A 23,281-nucleotide genomic window follows, 5' to 3' on the forward strand; every position below is an offset into this window, starting at 1 on the left:
ATTGTGAATGAAGTACTCACAACCTGCTAGTTTATGGGTTGCCTACCAAAAGAAAACCTAAATGATCCAGCAAAATCCCAGGAAACTTAAGAGGGTATATTAAGTGATATCCCATTGTTAAACTTCATTTCATTTAATGACAAAAATGAAGAAATAAGTGTAATGCTTATGAAGTATGCAGATTAATTTATTATATTCTGAATAAGAGGAAATAATTCAAAAGTTAGTCACTTCCAGTAATAGTGTAAAAGAATACTTATCCTCCCAACACAAGATGAAATTACTAAGAATAAATTCAAGATAGCACAACAAATGCCAACACAATAAATATAAAGTGGGAAACTTTTGCCATATGTTAAGCAAGACAAAATCAATTTTTCAAAATCCTAAGTGATGACAAGTTGCATATGAATGTATCATTATAAGGAAAGTGTATTGGTACTGTCTGACATGCAAAAAGTCCAACAAACAACTTGCATGGGATACTATTAGTATATCATATGTTATATATTTGCTCATAATAGTGTATTATATTGTATATCACATAGTGTGTTAAGTGTATACAAAATATTAATAGTATATTAAATATTGTTATATGTTGTGTGTATATGTAGCAGTATATATTATTTTTATTTTTCCTGTATGCAATATATAAACACTACTCCAGAAGTAATTTTACATAATTTGCATTTATAGAAAGAGCTATGCTTTTTATTTTTTTTTTTAAACGTTTATTTATTTTTGAGACAGAGAGAGACAGAGCATGAACGGGGGACGGTCAGAGAGAGAGAGAGGGAGACACAGAATCCGAAACAGGCTCCAGGCTCCGAGCTGTCAGCACAGAGCCCAACGCGGGGCTTGAACTCACAAACCGCGAGATCTTGACCTGAGCTGAAGTCGGACGCTTAACCGACCGAGGCACCCAGGCGCCCCAAGAGCTATGCTTTTTAAACAGGTTAATAATTTTCGAAATTTAAAGAAAGAACAAATTCAATAGGATAAATGGCTCCCTAACAAACATATATCCCTATATCTTCTATATCTATATCATCTATAACTATACCATCTATATCTATACCCATCTATATACACACACTTACACATATTTGTGTGTATATGTGTGTGTACATGTTTGTGTGTGTGTGTATGTCTTTTACCAGCAACAAGAAACATTTAGATGGGGGTGGGTTAGCTTAATTATGGTCTTGAAAAATATAAAGAACATTTAAATTCCAAGAGAAATGACTTTGAAGCAGGAATATTATAGTAAGCTACCTCATTATTATGTTGATTAAGTTAAACAAAGCTTTTTATTTAGGTTAATAGATGAAATTTCTGAGGATGTTTGTAAATATTAAGTACAAATGTGTATTGTGTTGTTTTGAATATTCACTTAAGCAACAACAGTTAAAGCACAGGACCAGTGAAACTCAGCACCCAAAAGAACCTAAATGGTTATTTATGTCACTTCCCACATTTTAAAAGATACAAATCTGAGTCTGAAGGATATAAATAGTCTTGTCCGTGGACAGAATAGTTTTATTTTGACCTTTCTTGTATATTAAACTCCTAAATAATTCTTGAAAATTCTCTAAGCCAGTATTCTGTTTGGTTCAATGTAGAGACAAGTTTTCAAAAGAATAAGAATATTTTTTCAGAACCTGCAAAATACATCTGTTAACTCTAATTTGAGAAACTCTGCTATAGGTCATAGGGTATACCAAGCATTTCAAATGAAAGTTCTTAATTCCAAGCTATTTTAATGCAGTCATTAGTCAATTTTACTCACACTTGTACATTTCTTTTGTAGTTTTTAAATTATCCTTTAAATAAGAAACATTTGGAAGATTTGTTAACTATAAGGGTAGCATATATATTCTCCACTAAAAGATAAAAAAACAGATATCATAGAACTCATAAAAATTTTTAAAAATATACATGAACTGAATTTATCTTTCCCTTAATCATTTTGGTGAAGATGTTTACAAATTGTTGGATAACTTTAGAATTACCAACTATGAAGGTAACACATAGAACATTATCAACTTTTATTAATCTCAATAATCACCAGTCCTTAATCTAAGTGTTTATCTTGATTAATACAAAGTATCTTTATCAACTTAAAGAGAGTATAGTCTCTATTATATGAATATTGATATTAAAACAAATAATTAGGGTATGATGACAAAATAGGAAAAACATTTTTTTGTTGTAGTAGAACTGAAACAATAAACTAATGGATGATATAAATTTATAAAATAATTTGGACTTGAATATTTAAATTTTGACTTAAATACTTTAATGCTTCATAATAATTGTCAGAGGCAAAGGATTCAAATATAAACGTTTGAATATATTTTCCAGAATGATTGCAACAAATCTAAAGGTTTTTTTTTTTATGTTTATTTATATTTGAGAGAGAGACAGAGCACGAGTGGGGAGGGGCAGAGAGAGATGGAGACAGAATTCGAAGCAGATCCCAGGCTCTGAGCTGTCAGTACAAAGCCTGACACAGGAGCCATGAGATCATGACCTGAGCTGAAGTCAGACATTCTAACCAACTGAGCCACCCCAGCGCCCCGAAAAAAAAAACTAAAGTTTAAATCAATTATGCTCTTAAATATAATTATCTGAATAGAGGTAAGAGAATTATAATTAAGATATCAGAGAATAGAGATAAGATCCCAAGGAACAAACTCCCTAAAGTAAAAACTTAAAAAAAAAAAAAAAAAAAAAAAGAGGCAGAAGACTATATATCATTCTAAGCAAGAACTGGAAATTTGTATATAACATTTTTATGCATATAAAATATAATTTTAAAATACACTTATTTATCTATCTAATCTCTTTCCATGGAGAATTATTTAAAAAAAACATTTTTATGTTTATTCATTTTTGAAAGACAGAAACAGAGCACAAGCACCGGTGGAGCGGGCAGAGAGAGTCGGGGCGGTGGGGGAGGGGACACACAGAATCTGAAGCAGGCTCCAGGCTCCAAGCTGTCAGCACGGAGCCTGACGCGGGGCTCGAACTCACCAACCGCAAGATCATGACCTGAGCTAAAGTCGGATGCTCGACCAACTGAGCCACCCAGGTGCCCCTTTTCTTGGAGAATTCTTAAGAAACTATCAGGGGTGCACAGGTGGCCCAGTTGGTTAAGCATTCGACTCTTGATTTTATTTAGCTCGGGTCATGATCTCGTAGTTCATGAGTTTGAGCCCCACATTGGGCTTGGCACTGACAGTGTGAAACCTGCTTGGGAAACCTGTCTCTCTCTCTCTCTCTGTCTCTGCTCTTCTCTCTCTCTCTCTCTCTCTCTCTCTCTCTCAAAAATAAATAAATGAAATTAAAATTATCTATAGCACTTGGTAGTGGAACTGAGGGTTTACTTTTTCATGCTGGTTTGTTTTTACCATGTTAATAAATGAGAAAATAAAGTATAACCATCCCACTGTATAAAACAGCACTTGGCTATTGTGCATCAATTATAGTAATTATAAAAATAGGACTTTTTTGACTAACACTAAATATTTTATAAAAATATATTTTGATATGTCATATAATAATTTAAAATTGTATCTTAAACTAGTCCAAGGGGTAATGTTTGTTTCAGTATATTATGTGTTGTACATTGACAATTTTATTATAAATGTAATAGAACCTTGAATTTTTTATATCTTGTCACATTTTTAAAGTTTCAGCAAGTCATTTTAAAGTTTCAAAATCCCCTCTTCATTCTTAAAGTCTTATGAAAATTATTCCTCTTTCATAAGGAAAACTGCAAAATAATTATAAAAATATGTAGTCATGTGTAGCTTTTGAAGAAATACCAGAGAAAAGCTTGCAACTCCACACCAGTTTAATGCATTCAGGTATTCTCTTAAATTTGTAAATATATCTTTTCTTTGTCCCCATTAGATTACCCTTTCATTATTTTGTAAGATTGTTTTAAAATTATAATCTAGCTATCCTTTTGTCCTTACATTTTATTTAATATGGCTTGGGAAGAATGGCCATTCATTAAAACATAATCTAAGAATCTCTTTGAGTTTTATGATTGAGGTTTTATTTTGGGGGCTTTATAAAAAATCCCTACAATTGAATAGACGTTTGAAGTTGGTAAGCCATCATAATTTTCAGCGAGGAAAAAGTTTAAATAATGATGCTTGACAATATGAAAACTATCTAAATGATTCTCATTGTGTTCAGGAACCTTTTGCTTTCCAAATCACTTAAACTCTCTACTTGTAATTGCAGTGCTTGGAAGGCCCTTTGCATACACAGTGATTACATGCACACTAAACTGCGTGCTTTTACTAGGTGTTCTAAACTTTTTATGAGAGACAACAAACTCCAGGAATCAACAGAGGCTATGAAATTCTCTAAACTATTTTCCTGAACTTTATTAACCACAGTGTTTCAGAGAGATGTAAAACAGATACTTAAAGAACAGATCTTTGGGGAGTTTGCTCATGCTTTCATATCATGTGAATCTGTTTCATCAGTATTCACACTTCCTTATTTTCTTCCAGAGTTCCAGTAGCTTTGCAGAGTATACACATTATGTTGAAATGCTACATTGCATGCATTAATGTGTTCATTTCATTAATTCCATAAATGAAGTCACCTTTCACATATACCACCTGTACAAATTTCCAATGGGATTTGAAGAGTGAAAGGCACCTCTAGAACTACTTCTTTATATCCTGGGTCACAGTTTAGAATTCAATCGTTTGACATCTGAAGGGGGAGCACATAGATAGATGAGTAGTACAGTAGCAAGGTGAGTTCTTCATGGAGAATTCAAAACAATTCTTGTGAAAAACATCTAAAGCATAGTAATCTAAAGAAAGTATACCATTAACTTCACCAGTGGTCAGAAGTTTGGCCTTGTTAATTTTTGGAATAAAATGCTTAGGTGAAATAGTTTATAATCGTTATGGAAGGAATGTGGATAAAACAAAACATGAGTATTGATGAACTAGTTATTAAAAGGTTCTGCACTTTCTATATATTTTTAATGTTTATTTATTTTTGAGAGAGAGAAAGATACAGAGCATGATTGGTGGAGGGGCAGAGAGAGAGGGAGACACAGAATCCGAAACAGGCTCCAGGCTCTGAGCTGTCAGCACAGAACCCAACATGGGGCTTGAACTCATGAACCGTGAGATCATGACCTGAGCTGCAGTTAAACACTTAACCACTGAGCCACCCAGGCTCCCCCCTGCACTTTCTATATTAAAAAAAAAATCTGTTAAAAGGGGCATGTGGGTGGCTCAGTCAGTTAAGCCTCCGACTCTTGGTTTTGGCTCAAGTCATGATCTCACGGGTTCATGAGTTTAAGCCCCACGCTGCCGCACAGAGCCTGCTTGGGATTCTCTCTCTCTCTCCCTTTCTGTCTGCCCCTTCACTGCTCATCCTCTCAATCTCTCCCAATATAAATAAATAAATTTTAAAAGTCTGTAAAAAGCTTATGTGAATCCACAGCTATTAATCATGTACAATTCCATTTAGATTCTAATTTATTGAAAATGCTCCATTTCAACCATACCTCTTATTTTGTGCTTTGCCACTTAGAGTGAATGAAGAAATATACAACAGAATTTAGGGAACAAAATATTAATTGCAAAGTTTATATGGAGAGACAAAAGACCAGAATAGTCAACACAATATTAATGGGGAAAAAGAAAGTCAGAGGACTGACACTCCCTAACTTCAAGATTTACCATAAAGCTAGCAAAATCAGGACAGCATATAGTCAACTAATGTTTCGGAAAGAAGCAAAGATAATATAGCAGAGCAAAGATAGTCTTTTTTTTTTTTAAGATTCTCCTGGCACCATCTTGCACTGGAAATTGCTGGGAGCACCCAGGCTGTGCATGCAACCAAACTTCACTCCTGCCCTTCAATATATACCCCACAGGCTCCCCAAAGATAATCTTTTCAACAGATGGTGCTAGAATAACTAGACAACCACATATAAAGAAAAGAATCTAGGCAAAGACCTTATACCCGTCACAAAAAATAACTCAAAATGGATGATAGATCTAAATGTGAAATGCAAATCTATATAATTCTTAGAAGATAACATAGAAGAAAATCAAGACAACTTTGGGTTTGGCAATGACTTTTTCGATATATCACCAAAGGTATGATCCATGAAAGAAATAATTGATAAGCTGGTCTTCATTAAAAATAAAAACTTAGGCTCTTTTGACATTTGTCAAAAGAATGAAAAGACAAGCCACAGATTGGGAGCAAATATTTGCAAAAGACCTACTTGGTCAAGGAGCGTTATCCAAAATATACAAAAACCTCTTAAACTCAGCAATAAGAAAACCAACAACCTGACTAAAATATGGGCCCAACACCTCAATACACCTCTCACTGAAAAAGAGATAAAGACCACAAATACACATATTAAAAGATGCCCCACATCATTATGTCATCAGAGAAATGCAAACTAAAACAACAATAAAATATCACTACGCTAACGATTAGAATGGCCCAAATCCAGAACACTGAAAGCACAGCTGTGAGGATGTGGAGGAACAGGAATTCTCATTCATTACTGTGGAGAATATAAAATGGTACAACCAGTTCGGAAGACAGTTTGGCAATTTCTGACAAAACTCAACATACCCCTATCATAAGATCCAGCAATAATACTCCTTGGTATTTACCCAAATGAGTTGAAAATTATGTCCACCCCAAAACCTGCACACAGATGTGTACAACAGCTTTATTCATAAATGTCAAAACTTGGAAGCAACAAGTGAATGAATAAACTGGTACATCCAGACAATGCAAGATTGTTCAGCACTAAAGAGAATGATCTGTCAAGCCATGAAAAGACATGGAGGAATTTTACACGCTTATTGCTAAGCACAAGAAGCCAATCTGAAAAGGCTTACTATATGATTCCTACTATATGACAGTCAAGAAAAAGCAAAACTATAGACACAGTAAAAACAAACAAAAGCAAACAAAAAATGTTCTTACCATGAATTAATGGGGAGGAATGGATGAATAGGACTTTTAGGTGAGTAAAACTACTCCGTATGATACTATAATGGAGGATACATGTTATTACCCATTTGTCAAAACCCACAGAATGTACAAACTAAGAGTGAATTGCAGTGTAAACTATGGACTTTGGGTGATAATGTTGTGTCCATGTAAGTTCATCAGTTGTAACCAATGTACGGCTCTGGTACAAGATGTTGATAGTGGGGCTATGCATGTGTAGGGGCAGGGAGCATATGGGAAGTCCCTGTACCACCCTCTCAATTTTGCTGTGAACCTAAAACTGCTCCGAAAATAGTCTATTAAAATGGTACTAATTCAGAGTAATCTTAAATTTTATTAGTTTCCTATAATCAAAGAGTACTTACTTCAAAACATTTGTTTTTGGATTTTAATAAACTATCACTGGAGTGTGTATGAATATTTCTATGTGTGTGTCAGAGTGTATGTGTCTTCGTGTGTGTTTAAGATGAGACAATAAGACAGTGTTATCTTTAATATTTTCTCACACTCAAATGATACTCAACATTAACATATCAAAAAATAAGATGTGTTCTTAGCACAATGCTTTATAAAGTTATCCTGTTAAAAATACTTTTTTTTTTCCTTCAGAGTCAAACTGTAATTACCAGGAATCTTTGTAATTAAAAAAAAACACCTATCCTCCAAATGAATGTATTTTATCTTACTTTGTTGAAGCTTCATGTCAAACATCAAAAGAGTGAATGTTGAATAACCATGATTTAGTTATAAGAATGCAATTTAATTGTGTGAAGAATAACACAATCCAAGAAACTGTCTCGAGTTTAAACAAGGAAACAGTAGGTAAATCCTGGAAGGAAAGTATCACAATAACAAAACAAAATGAAAACACCTTAGCCCAGTCCCAATTACAGTATATGAAGCAAACTATTTTTAATTCTGGGTTTGGAAACTTTTTTTCTTTTAGAACTTCTATCCATTGTATTTAATTGGTCTCTTGAACTTGCCCTTTCCTCCCATGGCCACTAATTCTGCCCCACATTTTTATCATCTTGCGAGTATGTTAATCAAAAAAGTCTAATTGGTCTTCATACTCCTAGTACCTCTTCTTGCCAATTCAGAGTCTGGTGTTACAAGACTTACTCTCCTAAATTCACACATATAACTGGGCTTTAAAATAAAACTGATTCTTTTCCCAATCAAATCACAAGTTATTTTTCCAACCTTGTATTCCAATGCTTTACACTGGACTCCATTATTCCTCAAGTTTACCTTGTTCTTAATTACATCATTGTCTCGGTTCACTCTAATAATGCAATAACATTTCCTTCTGTTTGGTTTTCTCTGTCACCCTCTCTCTCTCTCTCTCTGTCTCTGTCCTGTTTCTCTCTTTCTATTTTTATCCCTGATAAATAGCTATTCTGTTTTTTATGTCTGGTTGAAATGTTAGACTTTTAAGTGTTCTTTGCTAACATGAGAAACAAACTCTACACTCCTGACAATATACCCTCTTACCATTCGTTTATGTACTAGCCAGTTGTATATATACATCTGTTTCTGCTATAAAGCCTATGCATTCCTTTAAAGAAGTAATCAGACTTCTTCATTTTTCTATCTCCAATATCTGGCATTCAGTAGATATTCAATAAATACACATTACTGCTTATCTTTGTGTTATATATTTTACACATTTATATGTGTGCATGACTGAACTTGGCCTTTTGGCCACTTGCCACTTTTATATAAAGTCTATTTCTTGGTTTTACATCTGAGCTTGTATTAATAAAAGGGAAATGTTAACTTAATTCATAAAATTGGAATCTATGGCTTTTGGGGGGAAGCATCAGGGCATGTTATCTCATCCAGCCTTCTCTATCTCTAGTAGACCTCTTAACTACAGAAGGGACTTAATTGTTCCTTAAATATATCTCACATTTATGCTTCCACAATATTGCCAGTAGCCATTTAGCACTTCTGTTGGTAGTTTTCTTACCCCAAATTCATCAACTTTACCATGAATTCTTATTACTCTTTAACATGGCAAAACATAAAAACCGGTAGTATGCTCATGACTAGACATAAATAGATGCTAAGTTCAAATATTTGCTTTTTTTAAGAAAGAGAATGAGCTTTAAGATAACATAGCACATAAACAAAATGCAAGTTGCTGAATAGCGTACCCATCATAAAAAAGGAGAAACATGTATCCATTGGAAGCTTTTCCTGAAGCTCCTTCCTGTCTAGGGAAAATGTTTAGTTATGTGTTCCATTGTGCCAAGGACAGACTGGTCCTTTCCAGACACTTACCCTCTGACAGCATGAATAAGTCTCAATGATGGATAGGCAGTTCGCACTTTCAGTTTGTTCTTAAGGATTAATGCATTAACCCACTCCACGTGCTTCTCTCCTCCTTTGACCATGAAAGCAGGGATCCAAAGGACACTGTCATTCAGCATGGAAAGTCTATGCACAAATTTTTCTCTGTCACTCTCATTCCGAAAGCCTCCAAATGCTCTTTGTACAACTGATGGATTCATGGTAATAAAATCTGATTTAGTTCCCACATCTGCAGCAAACTCCACCACAGGGGCTAGATTACACCTGAAGAGGAAAAAAAAATTAATGGACAAATGAAAAATTAATATGAAACATTAACTCCTAAAACAGTGTACATAAAAAGGAGAATGGGGAACAAGCATTTTTTTTCCTACCATGTTAGAAAAATAAGATAATCTGCCTGATAAAATTATATTTTCAGTAAGTTGTCACATATTCAGGAATATTATCTTCAATAAGGATGTGCTCTCCTAGTACAGGGCTCAAACTGTCATTGATATTAATTCGGCCTGTTGTCTAAGAATACTCTTTGTTGCTATCTTCATAAAACCACATGATATGAATTCCTAATAGTTGAATTTATGATGGTAAATTCACAAAAGCTCAGCTGCCGTGCAGTAGGCAACCTAAAACCACATGCTGTTCTCTAAGTAAGTAAAACACACATTAGACTTGATATTCTAATTTCACACAACTTGTCAAACTTAGGTCATTTTAATAACTTTATAAACATAATTAAGTGAAGGTGGCTTTTCTGTATCCTGAGGTCCAGTAAAAGTACAATTTGCTATAGCATTTTCCACAACCATATTCTTAATTGCCCTCTACAGCCCTAAATGGGAAAGAAGTGTAAGAAAAGTGGAATTATCACATTTAATATGCCTTTTTGAGATATTGAACAATTCAGAAAATCCCTTATTGTCAAATATCTTTCTGTTCCTTTTGAGCACATCATCAAAATGCACATTTTTTCCCCTGCTATCAGGCCGCATATGCTTTGTGGAGGAAGGACAGGATTCCATGTCCTCTTCTCCCCACTGAAGCTCCAGGGTCTCACAAAGTGCCTGCACCTGATTTTATTCTTACATCGCAAGAAAGCTTTGAAAAGCACCTTGAATTTTGTCTTCAATCAAATTTTGATGCTTCTTTGATCCTATCACATAGGTGTTTGGATACTTGACTTAAAAATAGTTTTAAAATGTTTTTCATTTTCTAAAAAACGTTAATTTGTACGTGAAAAGTTAGATATTTAACAAGCAATAGTTTGATAATTTATAAAAAAAATCATTTGAATCTATTCAATCTACCCCTTCAAGAAAACACACACACAGTACATACACGCAATTTCTTCTTTTATTTTTCTTCCCTAATATCAGCCTTTAAAGAAAAGGGGAAATAAACTGATTTCCTCTTTCTGTATTTTTGTGGGTTATACTGCATTATGAAAATTTCTCACATTTCTCTTCCTTGTGCTCTTTGCCACTTTAATTTAATTCTCAAACAAGTCACATTTAATTAAAGGGTGAAGTGTTTGCTCCACTATTAAAAATACTGGCTTGTATATCCTTCCTTTCCTTATCTCTCTTAATTAATATATCTTATTACTTGCTAGATCTCTGACAACATTAGCTACCATAAGGAACAACTCACACAATTCAGCAAAGTCTGTATTATTTAGGATGAGCTCCTCAGAGAAAACAAATAAAAAATAACGCATCATATTGTTTAGAAAATATTTTTTTCAAGTTATATATATTTAATTATACCCACTACAGTGTGTCATATTTATTTTTCTTTAGCCATGATCCATGCACTATATGAGATTAGATATTATTCATTCCCATCACAGTAAGAATATTATGGATGCCATCATAATATTATGAAGAATATTATGAAAGGAATAGCTACATGTGAACAGAAGCCAAAATGGACATCTTACTGTGGAACTCACTGTAGGTTGAGGACATGATTATTTTTCAAGTCCTAAACTGTGTTTCATACCAACTTTAAAAATAGTTAAAATTCTAACCAAGTTGATTGCAAGATGAATTTGAATACTGCAGGGAACATGCATTCTGAACGTCAGTATTACAGATACTTCTCCTTCCTCAGGTAAAAATAGACAATGCTTGTTAATGTTACAGTTAACATAATATGTCTTCCCCATCAAATTCCTCAGCTATTCTTTTCAGAGGATTTCTACTGTAGAAAAACAACATCTCTACTTCATTTTTTCTATAATTGTTAAAATTAACAGAGCCAACCCAGTTAGAAAAAACAAAAATAACATTCTACTGCATTATCTTTTCAGAGGAAAAATGTCACTTAATTACTTTATGATTTACGTTACTTTTTTTATCACAGATTTAAAAACACCCATACTGGAGCATCTGGGTGGCTCAGGTGGTTAAGCGCCTGACTCTTGATTTCAGCTCAGGTCATGATCTCAGAGTTCATGGGATCGAGCCCCACATTGGGCTGTGCTGGCAGTGCAGAGCCTGCTCTGGAATCTCTCTCCCTCTCTGTCTGCCCCTCCCTTGCTTGTGCTCTTTCTCTCTCTCTCAAAATAAATACATAAATATAAAAAAATTAAATATTCCTAGTCCCACGTTGGCCAACATTTTTTTTTTAGGATTTTAGAACTGACTTTTAGAATTGACTCAGCATGTTTCTTAAACATAACTGTATGGCCATGTGTCTTTTAAGAACTAATAGATTCATCAGTGATGTTGGGTGTTGAAAAACAGGTACTTTCCAGTAGGAAGCAAAAGTAAACTTAGAGAATAAGAATATTTTTTTGAGAATAGGGTTGATCTAGGAGACCAGCCAATGTATATGATGCAAGGAATACTAACTGATTGTACTGTTCACTAAAAAAGCAGGAGGAGATGAAAGAGTAATTGATTCACATGAACTCTATTGTAAAGGTTTTATTACCTAAGCACAGTGTAACCAGGCTTGAGGGATGGAAATAGAAGCACTGAAAATAGCACAACAGAAGGACACATGATAAAATATAATCTACATTAGCTCTAGGAGTCCAGTATATTCATTTTCCTTGGAGTGACTATGTCTGATTTTTCACTGGAAGGAAAGACTAACATCGTGTCCACATGTGGTCAGTAAATTAACTACTCTGTGGTTGAGTCAGATATTTAGTCATATAATTAGCTGAATGCCACATAATCGGGGCAAGCATTATAAAACCCAAAATAACCAACCAGCTGTGTTGCACTCCAGCAATTCAGTAGACTTGTTGTGAACTGCATAGTGTTACTAGTAGCAATACTGCTGACTGAGCAAGATTATGAATAGATCTGCAATCAAACATTCTTCATCTTTCTTTTTTCTAAAATCTTCTGAGGGATTATAATACTCAAAAGTATCCAGAATGTGTAGCAAGCATTTATGAATTAACACATTATTTTTCATTTAATTCTTAATCTCATAAAACTGATCAGTGGCCAATTTTTAAATGAAGGATTTCTGTGAGTCAAAACTACTGAGTACATAAGAATATTAATACACTCAAACTCTATTTCTTTAACCAGATTAAATTTTGTGTACTACCTATTTTTGACATATCAAAAACATGAAAACAGGTATTCAGAATTAGGTATGTTGGCCAAACTCCCTGTATACTGTAAGCTACCCAATTTTAAATTTATTTGTGTTTATTTTCCATCATTAAAAACCTGCAGGAATGTGTACTCTAGACCTCTGAAATTTCTTCTTGACCTCACACCAGATGTGATTGCCTCTCAACATTCCTTTTATATAGAACTGACAATACTTTCATTTCTTTCAATGCTATAGAAAGTGTTTTAAATTAATTTTAATTTTAACTCATTTAATTTTTAAGGAAAAAACTCTTATTTCATGTGTAACACCTCAGGATCACAGAATTCCCTAGGAACATGTCTTTTAATTTGTCAATATTCTCTGCATGTCCTTTAAGTAATAGCTCAATAGTCTAAGCAACTAGAAGTTCCCCCTTTCAACAGCTCAACAGATTTGTCTTGAGAGTTCATTTTTCAAATACTATACTATATTCAAATACTCAGAACTCTTTTCCCAGCTATTTTACTATTTGTGCTATTTTCAAATTATATAATCTGGCCAAAAAATAATCTTGACCATTATTGTTAGTAATACCCATAAGATAAGGTTCATTCATTTAGCTGTGCGTTTATTCATCCCATGGGTTGTGTTATACACTTATGCTAGCTATAGAACTAGTCATCCACAATACTAAAGTAAAACAGTGTGTGCTGTGATACAGGAGGTTGCTAATCACTTCTTTAAATGAATAACATAGATTAATGAGCAGAAAACAACAATGAGTGGATTATAGACCAAATTGTATTCTTTTTTGCCATTTAATGTTCAAACAAGTTCCGAACACATGATTAACATATTTTTTTGCTCTCTTGGCCAGTCCCATTGTGTGTGTTTCTAGGTATCAACACTGAAATAACTCAACCCAAACTATCATTACCAAGGGAACCATGTTTGTCAACAGACTATGAAATGTGAGATAACCTCTTCTCTTTTCTGCCCTCAAAGGAAGCTTATGGTTCATATCCGCTCCCATCCTGCTTTTGAGTTGAAGAGCCAAGAGAACAAAGAATCTCTGATACCTATTTCTTTCTTTCTTTTCTTTCTTTTTTCTTTTTTTTTTTTTTTTGGTTTTGTGGTTAACCTCTCCAAATGGCTAGAGGAAGCTAAAACATGCAACCTATCAATCAGACTTGCTGACTTTGTTGAGTGACTCTAGTAAGCCCTGAAAAGACCTAAAGCCAATAATTTTTGCAATATTTTATGGTAAGGAATAATATTAGCTCTACTTCAGAGATGAGAAACTAAGGACAAAATGGCTAAGAAACATGTCCAAGGACATAGTGCATATAAAAGAAAAGCACAACTGTCTTAGAATGATTCAGGATAGCGGTTTTAATTGACACTATTTATACATGTGATTTCTTTCAGAATCAGAGAAAATGTCAATATATTCATCCTTCATCCCAACCTTCCTATAGGAGAAAGTGTAGCCTCCCAGGACTTAAGCATATTATACAAGTCCATTCAGCCAAAACAAAATGCTTAAAAACAAAGCGTTTTAAGTATCTCAACCATAAGAATAATATTTATATTTCACATCTCTTGAAGGAGAGGATTTTCAGAATGTCGATAAAATAATTAAGTATTGAACTGATATGACATTTTGAAATTTGAATCATAGGATTAACAGTTAATTTATATGTTGCATACCATTATGTAGTAAACAAAGTGTAAGAAATAGAGATGAAACATCATGTTGAAGATTTGCATTTCAGTGTGATGGATGCACACAGAAATACACAATCACACATACACATATCACATTTTATGCTTGATCAGATAACAATTAATGGAATCCTCAGTTTGACAGAAATAAAAACAAATGACACTTATGTCGTGAAAATAACTAAGTGACAAACCAGAAGAGGAAACTTTTTCACAAACCCAGATTTGTTTACATTACTGGCAAGGGTGGGAAAAACAGTGCCATATTATTTCCAGGGAAATCACAGAATTAAAAAAAAAATCAAACTCATTCTAAAATACAAAAATGAGAGCACCTGGGTGGCTCGATTGTTCAATTGCCTGACTTCAGCTCAGGTCATGATCTCACAGTTCGTGGGTTCAAGCCCCGCATCAGACTCTGTGCTGACAGCTTGGAGCCTGGAGCCTGCTTCAGATTCTGTGTCTCCCTCTCTCTGTGCCCCTCCCAGCTCGCACTTTGTCTCTTTCTCTCTCTCTCTCTCTCTCTTTCAAAAATAAATAACATTTCAAAAAAATTGATACCGAGAATTACATTAGGCTATATTATTCCCACACTTCTGCCAAATCCAAAATGGAGTCATTAGGCAAAGTTGCTTCAACTGCATAGATACGATTTAATAACTTAGTTTTTTGGGGACTGAAGGGTATGGAAGGAATGTTAATGAATGGATATATTGTGCTTAAATCAAATAATATATTAAATATGTATCCAGTATGTATGCAATTTTGGCTTAAACTTTATGAATAAAAAGTATTTGGCTTAGTTTCTGCCCTCAATCATCTTTTTTTTTAATGTTTATTTATTTCTGAGAGAGACACACAGAGAGAGACAGAGACAGAGAGAGAGAGGGAGAGAGAGAGAGAAGCTGGGGAGGGGCAGAGAGAGAGGGAGACACAGAATCCAAAGCAGGCTCCAGGCCCTGAGCTGTCAGCATAGAGCCCAACAAGGGGCTTCAACTCATAAGTCGTGAGATTATGACCTGAGCCAAAATTGGACACTTAACTGAATGAGCCACCCACGCGACCCCCTCAGCCATCTTTTTAAGAGTAGTTATGTGGGCATTGGTGTTCACATCCCAACCTGCATGGCCTTGGGCAAGTTACTCAAACTCTCTGAGATCCAACTTTTCCTATAAATGATGCTATTAACACTGATTAAAATGCTATGAGAAAATTGAAACAAAATATTTGAATTTTGTCTTAGAATTGTTTGCTTAGAATTGGTAATAAATATTAGCTTATGGTAATCATTTTTTATATGCCCTTTCCTTTTGCAACCTATTATGAGAGATAAAAGGAATGCATGCAGGCAAATTAAAGAGCATGTAGATAGAAAAAACTTACTGAACAACAGTGTGGGGAAAAAAGATTGACTGATAGCACATGTGATAAACCATTTTGGCTGGAGTCGAGCCACTCTTCCCCCTCCCCCCTCCAAAAAGAAACTAATTAGGATTTAAATGGTTGACTCAGTGGTTGATTAAAAATGACTTGAATATTAGACAAAACAAATCTAATTTCATAGGCAATATGAAAACTATTCAAGCTCATAAACATGGCTAAATGTACTTAAGAGAATAGGACACATATATGCAGGAAAAGCTAGAATAAAGTTCTACAATTAGGACTTTGACACAATTCTTAAATAAAGTAGTGAAGGTCTTTTATTACTACAGCAAGAAGATTAATAGCTAAGTTTTATTTAGCATTGATTGTGTGCTAGAAATTGTTCTATTTGCCTTTTTTTGCTGTTTTCCTCATAATAATTTCATAAGACAGGCACTATCATTATGTTTCTCCATTGATGAAGTAACTGAGTCGTTGTAAGTTGTATAAATTTACAAAGCTTGTAAAGAGTAAGGCAGGTTTTAAGCTCTGAAACATTGTGCATCAGTTAAGTCCTGTGTATGAAAAGGAAGAACTAGACAAACGAATTTAGATATCTTTGTCACAAGTTCAGTTGCACCTGAATGTGATAGAGCTGTATCTTTGATCATCCCAGTGACTTCACTGATTCACACATCTGATCTGAAGGGCTGGTTGGCTAAAGGAAGGGAGAAAGTTACATCCTTCCTCACTCTTCTGTAAACACTCCTCACCAAAGGTGGGGTCTTGGATGGGAGAAGATAACTACCCAGGCATGTGGAGATTACTCCTTGGCAGGGATATATAAACAGCTGTGTTCCTCTGAAAAGCAATCAAAGCAAGTAAACATGAAAAGGAATGTGAAGGGGAAAAATATGCAGATTATGGAAGAAAAGTGAGGCAATTAAAAGTAGAAGGGCATCCGGGTGGCTCAGTGAGTTAGGTATCCAACTTTGGCCCAGATCATGATCTCACGATTCGTGGGTTCCAGCCCCTCATGGAGCTCTGCATTGACTGTGCAGAGCCTGCTCAGGATTCTCTCTCTCTACCCTTCGGTTGCTCTTGCTCTCTCTCACTCTCTCTGTCTTAAAAAAATAAGTAAGTAAGCTTTAAAAAAGTATATATACAGAGACTAAGGAAGGAAAGGGAGGGAGGGAGGAAGGAAGGAATAAAAGGAAGGAAGAAAAGAAGGCATCAGGCTGGTGGTGACATACATTTATTTATTTATTTATTTATTTATTTATTTATTTATTTTTAAAGTTTAGTTATTTTGAAGGAGTAACAGAGAGAGAGAGAGTGGCACAAGACTAAAATTCAAGTTGAGACTCTATGTTAACATTAGTGGATTACATTCTCTTCTGTAAAATAAGGAAATTGTCTCAGGAGAGAATGAGATGTACAGTCTACTCAATGAGTTTAATTTTGAAAGAAATACACTGAACTGTTTAGATGTTCAGTTTCTCTTCTGGGGACTTCTTTCTCATAAAAAAGTTGTTCTCATTATGAAAAACTAATATGAACAAGAGGTATTGTTGGAAGGAAAAATCTCCTGGATTTTAAAATAATGAAAGGATACTGAAAAGATCTCACAACAATATAGAGAATACTAGAAGGCTATTAGTAACGTTAACAAATTTAAATGTAATATAAAATGCAAATATCTCCTCTTATATAAAGCATTGGTTTAAAAATAAGGTCTATTCCAGTGGGAAAAAAAATAAAAATAAAAATAAAAATAAAAATAAAAATAAAAATAAGGCCTAAAAAGTATAGACTCACTCGAAGACTTCAGCTTACACAGGTATTTTGACTCAATGGGCCTCTGCCTAGACTCTCACCATGAAATCTAGCATATGAATAGACAAGAGTCTGGGAAATCAGGAAGGGTGGGGACAGTCAAAGCTTTTCACTCTGATTCCACATTTTTAATCAATCTCTGACATTGATCATTCTTCTTGGAGCCTGCTTAACTTTGAGTAGTATGAATACTTACAAATCATCACCTATTTTTCAAGAAAAGAGGAAAAAACTGGAGGAGCAATAAAAGGAACTATAGGAGAATTAAAAGGGGAAAGTAAGGCATCAGAAGGGCAATGACTTACAAATATATTTTTCTCAATTAAAAAATGAACTCTCACAGCCGCTGGTTGTCAATGCACAGTAATGTGCAATAAGCAATTTAGAAGGAAAGAATTTTAACTGCTGTCCTCTATCTGGGGCCTGACAATGTATTTATAAAAGTTCATAAACCCCCTGAGCATTGTTAAAAACTTGTCATTATATGACACAGATTTTAAAGGAATTTAAAAATGATTTATTAATGTCAGCCTTTATCACAATTAAGAATTTGCATGTGATTGTTTTTTCACAAATGCAAATATGTAATGTATATAGGGTAGCAAGATTAATATTTATTTGAATTACTGTAAATGTTACTTCTTGGAATTGCATATAGAATGAATCCTAAGCATACCCTCAAAATGCTTCCTTTGTAATTAAAAAACATCATTTTTATTTTTCTGAAGACGGTGTAAAGAGAAAATGCTGGCCATTGTTGAGAAATTCCCTGTTCATTATCTTGGGTAAAAATTCACGACTGGGGAATGTTTAAGACATGGGAGTGGGAAACCAAGCAAGAATACTTAGAATATATTTTCAGGTACTCTTGTCATAATCAGGGGACTGGACCACCCTATTGATCAATGGTTGCTAAGCAGTTACTACTGTTTTAAACACGGAAGAACTGATTAAGCATGAAATGTATGTCCTTAAAAGTTACGTTGTGCATTAAAAAGAAGGAAATGGTATTCACAAAATATTATAGTTGATATTTTAATCACCCAAACCAGAAAACCAAGGCAGAAAAACTGTAACTTCTTCTCATTGTAATTCATGGTGTTAATAAACAATGTACACTATGGTCATTACAGAGGCTGTGGGAAACACATCTGAGTTTGCTGACTTTTAGTGATTATACTATCAAACTTGTCACAACAACATAGCTTTGACATTTAATTTTCTTGTTTAAGAAAAGAAAAAAAATTTGATTTGTCATTATAAGTTATGAATATATTTTTTCATTTTTTTGAAAGTACAACCAAGGGTTGAAAAATAATTTCTAACTTAGTATATATGATTTATTCCACACTAGGCCCTGGAAAGACAGTTGGTAGTATGCTCAGAGGATTTAGGCATTCTGGTACCAATCAAGTATTCAGAAAAATTGTCATATTATGAGTGAATAAAAATGAATGTTTTATTTTCTGATATAACAAAGTAGGCCAAGGCAACTTCACATTCATTAAATCATATTTATTCTAAGTAGAACTTCCTTATAGTCTGTTTTAGTAGAAAATCACATTTTGACTTGGCAGAAAGGCCTTGATCTCCATATTTCTTTCATCCTCCATATCTGATTCAGAAAGTTCCTCTCAGAAAATCTCCCCTGAATAGGGGTGCATGGGTGGCTCAGTCAGTTAAGTGTTTGACTTTGGCTCAGGTCATGATCTTGTGGTTTGGGAGTTTGAGCCCAACGTCAGACTCTGTGCTGACAGCTCAGAGCCTGGTGTCTGCTTTGGATTCTGTGTCTCCTTCTTTCTCTGTTCCTCCCCCACTCGCATTCTCTCTCTCTCTCTCTCCCTCTCTCTCTCTCTCTCTCTCTCTCTCTCTCTCTCAAAAATAAACATAAAAAAAAGAAAATCTCTCTTTAATATATTCTTTCTTCTCTATTCCTATTGATATTTTCTCAGCTTAGTCACCACCATGTTTCTTTGGACTTTTGTTGCAATAATTTGTTAATTAATTATTTTTTAAACTACTAGCTAGACCCAGTGGTGGATCATGAATTATATTTGGGGTCACTGATCATCATTTTTAAAGAATGTGAAAGAAGAGAATGAAAATATTAGAAAATGACAGTGTTTCTTGCACATAATTTTATGAAAATTTGTTGAAGGTTTGTGTGTGTGTGTGTGTTTGTGTGTGTGTGTGTGTGTGGCCTATGTAGTAACAGCCATGGAAGCAGTAGTAGGAGTATATCATGATGTAAGTTGTATTTCTTACTTTGCATCTTTATTAAACAGAATCGAAAAACATTGCTCTCCAGTTTTTTAACACAAAGACTCCAACTTTATTATTCTGTTTCAAGGATGTTATCATCTTACTGAAATGCACCTTTGATCACATTTTTATCCTAACCAAAAATTCTTTGCTGATATCAGTCCAGGGCTTTCATACATTGTCCCTACCCTTACTTTTCAGAATTTTATTTCTATAAGCCCATTGCTTATCTTAAATCTGAGATAAGGCTTCAGACTACTCCATATATATCTTTTCTGTCTATGTCCCTTTATTTATGATGAGGTCTCCTCCTGAAATGACCTCCCTCTCCAATACACTCTAGCCTCTAATCCAAAAAAGTTGTGTTTGTTCTTACAAGTCAAAGGTTAATATCCATTGCAATGCTTTACAGTATTTCTTTGGCAGAACAAATCACTGCCCCTCTACTGTTCTAAAATATTTACTAGTACCTTTATTCAACCACATTTGAAAAGTTATCATATTTACTTGCTTATATAGTGTTGATATCTTTAATGAAATTAGTAGAGCTAACCATAATAATAATGAGAGTTCCTCTGTGTATCTTGTATATGTGAAGTGAGAACCTGTGTACAGCTATTTGATATCTCAGTCTTCTAATAGCACTGCTGACGCTCTAAACCATGTCCTGAAAACATGCAGAACTGGGTCAGAGGTTAATGTAACTTTGGAAAATGGGCAGTTTTGCTTGAATATATTTCCTCATTTAAAGGGGACAGGCTCTTCTGGGCTTCTGATGGTACATGCCAAAGAAAAGAAATCTACTACCTAGATTGGGCCCTCAGGGTGTCTTGTGAGCTCTGCACCAAATCTTCTGATACCTGTACAGTTGCTTCAATTTTTATTTTTAACATGTTAGTTCTGTTAAACATGTTACATATGTCCCATTAGACATTTGATAAAATGTGTTTAGAGAGGTGAGCTCAGGAAAACAAAGGGTGTGGTACCAATAAATATGTGTTAAGCTGGCAGCTTTGTTTTAACTGAAAGTGTTAAAATGTTTAACTGTCAGAAACTGTGCTAACTAAAATAGACCAATATTGGAAAAAAATCATCTTTTTAAGTTGGAATTATTTAAACCGAAACAAGAAATGTGACCTGTTCCACTGATGTATCTAGTTTAGGTAACTAGTGTTTTCAGCAAGCAGAGCAATTCATTCAAAACAAGTTAGGAAGACAGGAGAAGCTCTAAAGATGGATAAAATTTTTTCACTCTGATGTTTTAAAATACCCATAAGTCTGAATTTACCCATAAGAAGAATTAGTACATAGGGATGGTAAGTGGAAACAAGAAACTACCAGTGTTTAGCATTCTTCCAATTGTTAGGACCCCACCCCCTTTATTTTATTAAAATATAACAAGTTTCAGTTGGTGGTTTGTAAAAATGAAACTCCCACTTCTCTCTTACCCGGATAGTGTTCTGTTTTTTTATTGAACACCACATAAAATATTGAGATAAGCTTAAAAGCCTATTATGCATTAAAATTGACAAAGACTTAGAAATATCCTTATCAGGTAACTAAAGAATAGATCAAAAATATTGTAAATATAAAAGGCACCAAATTAAGTATTCCAAATATTAGTAGTTTTCTTTTTTTAATTTTTTCAATATTTATTTATTTATTTTAAAAATGTTTTTAATGTTTATTTATTATTGAGAGACAGAAAGACACAGAGCATGAGCAGGGGAGGGTTAGAGAGAAGGGGGAGACACAGAATCCGAAGTAGGCTCCAGGCTCTGAGCTGTCAGCACCGAGCCCGATGCAGGGCTCAAACTCACAAACTGCGAGATCATGACATGAGCCGAAGTTGGTCGCCCAACCGACTGAGCCACCCAGGCACCCAAATGTTTATTTATTTTTGAGAGACAGAGAAAGGAAGACCATGAGGAGGGAAGGGGCAGAGAGAGAGGGAGACACAGAATTCAAAGCAGGCTCCAGGCTCTGAGCTGTCAGCACAGAGTCTGACGCAGGGCTTGAACCAACGAACCATGAGATCATGACCTGGGCTGAAGTTGGACGCCCAACCGACTGAGTCACCCAGGCGCCCCAATAGTTTTCTTAAGATACATATAGAAAATCATGCTTGGGGCATTTGAAAAATTAAAGTGAAGGGCAAGGCATACATATATACATGTTAAAAAATTAAGGATGATTATCAGTGATCTTGATCATAAAAAGCATGAAAAGCACATTCACACGATACTTTAATAAGATGATGAAAACAAAGATTAAGGACAATAATAACCATAAAAATACAATATTCTTGGAAAGGAAATTATTTTTCCTGTTCCAAATAGAACTGTCTTAAAACTTAGTTTCATTCATTTTTATAATTAATTCCTTCTGTCTCACTGGCAGCAATACTTTGTTCCTAGCTCTATTACTATTGCTACTTTACTATTTTTTTATTCCTCTCCATGTCTATCTTCTCCATTGGACTGCAAACTCCAAACAGATTAGACCATGTAATTTATCTTTATTTCCCTAATATCTACTGCAGTCTCTCAGGATTTGGCATATAGTGGCTGCTTGATAATTATTTGTTGAATGAAATAATACTTGTTGAAATTATGTGACAACAAATTCATAGAATGACTGCTTTTACTTTTAAACTTTAAATACATGTTTCTATTTTTTGAAATAATGACAATTAAGAGCCATATATTTATGCAAAAGATTATACCATTACTCAAAAAATTATGGGACTCTAATTTTGAACTTCTTTCCTGAACAAGTTATGGATCACAGTAGAAAAATCATTCTCAATTATTTATGAGATCATCATGCTTTTGACTCAAGACCAATTCTTCAGTCTGATCATCTGCACAATTCACTAAATATAATAACAACTACTAGTTATAACCTTTTGTCAGATGCTATATAGAAGTTGTTCAAATCTTAAAGAACATTCACATAATTGAGTTATCTATAATCATGTTTTAAAAATGAGGGGGGAGAAAGCTTCAGTTTACATAGCTTCAGATCTGGGATTTAAACCCAACTTTGAATATAAAACACTACAAATTCAACAAACGGTAGCTACACTTGTGAGGATGGCATAATGTATAAACTTGTTGAATCACTATGTTGAACACCTGAAAGTAATCTAACATTATGTGTCTACTATACTTCAAATAAATAAGTT

At 34.3% G+C, this 23,281-nt stretch overlaps 1 protein-coding gene across 1 annotated transcript in view; it reads right to left on the bottom strand.

The window, feature by feature from the left end:
- Positions 1-23,281, bottom strand: part of ST8SIA4 (ST8 alpha-N-acetyl-neuraminide alpha-2,8-sialyltransferase 4) — a 100,184-nt gene that overhangs the window by 45,408 nt on the left and 31,495 nt on the right. The window contains 1 exon segment of the mRNA XM_003981165.6: positions 9,316-9,609. Within this exon segment, the coding sequence (XP_003981214.2) occupies positions 9,316-9,609 (294 nt within the window).

This window comes from Felis catus, chromosome A1 (assembly GCF_018350175.1).
Source record: "Felis catus isolate Fca126 chromosome A1, F.catus_Fca126_mat1.0, whole genome shotgun sequence".
NCBI lineage: Eukaryota > Metazoa > Chordata > Mammalia > Carnivora > Felidae > Felis > Felis catus.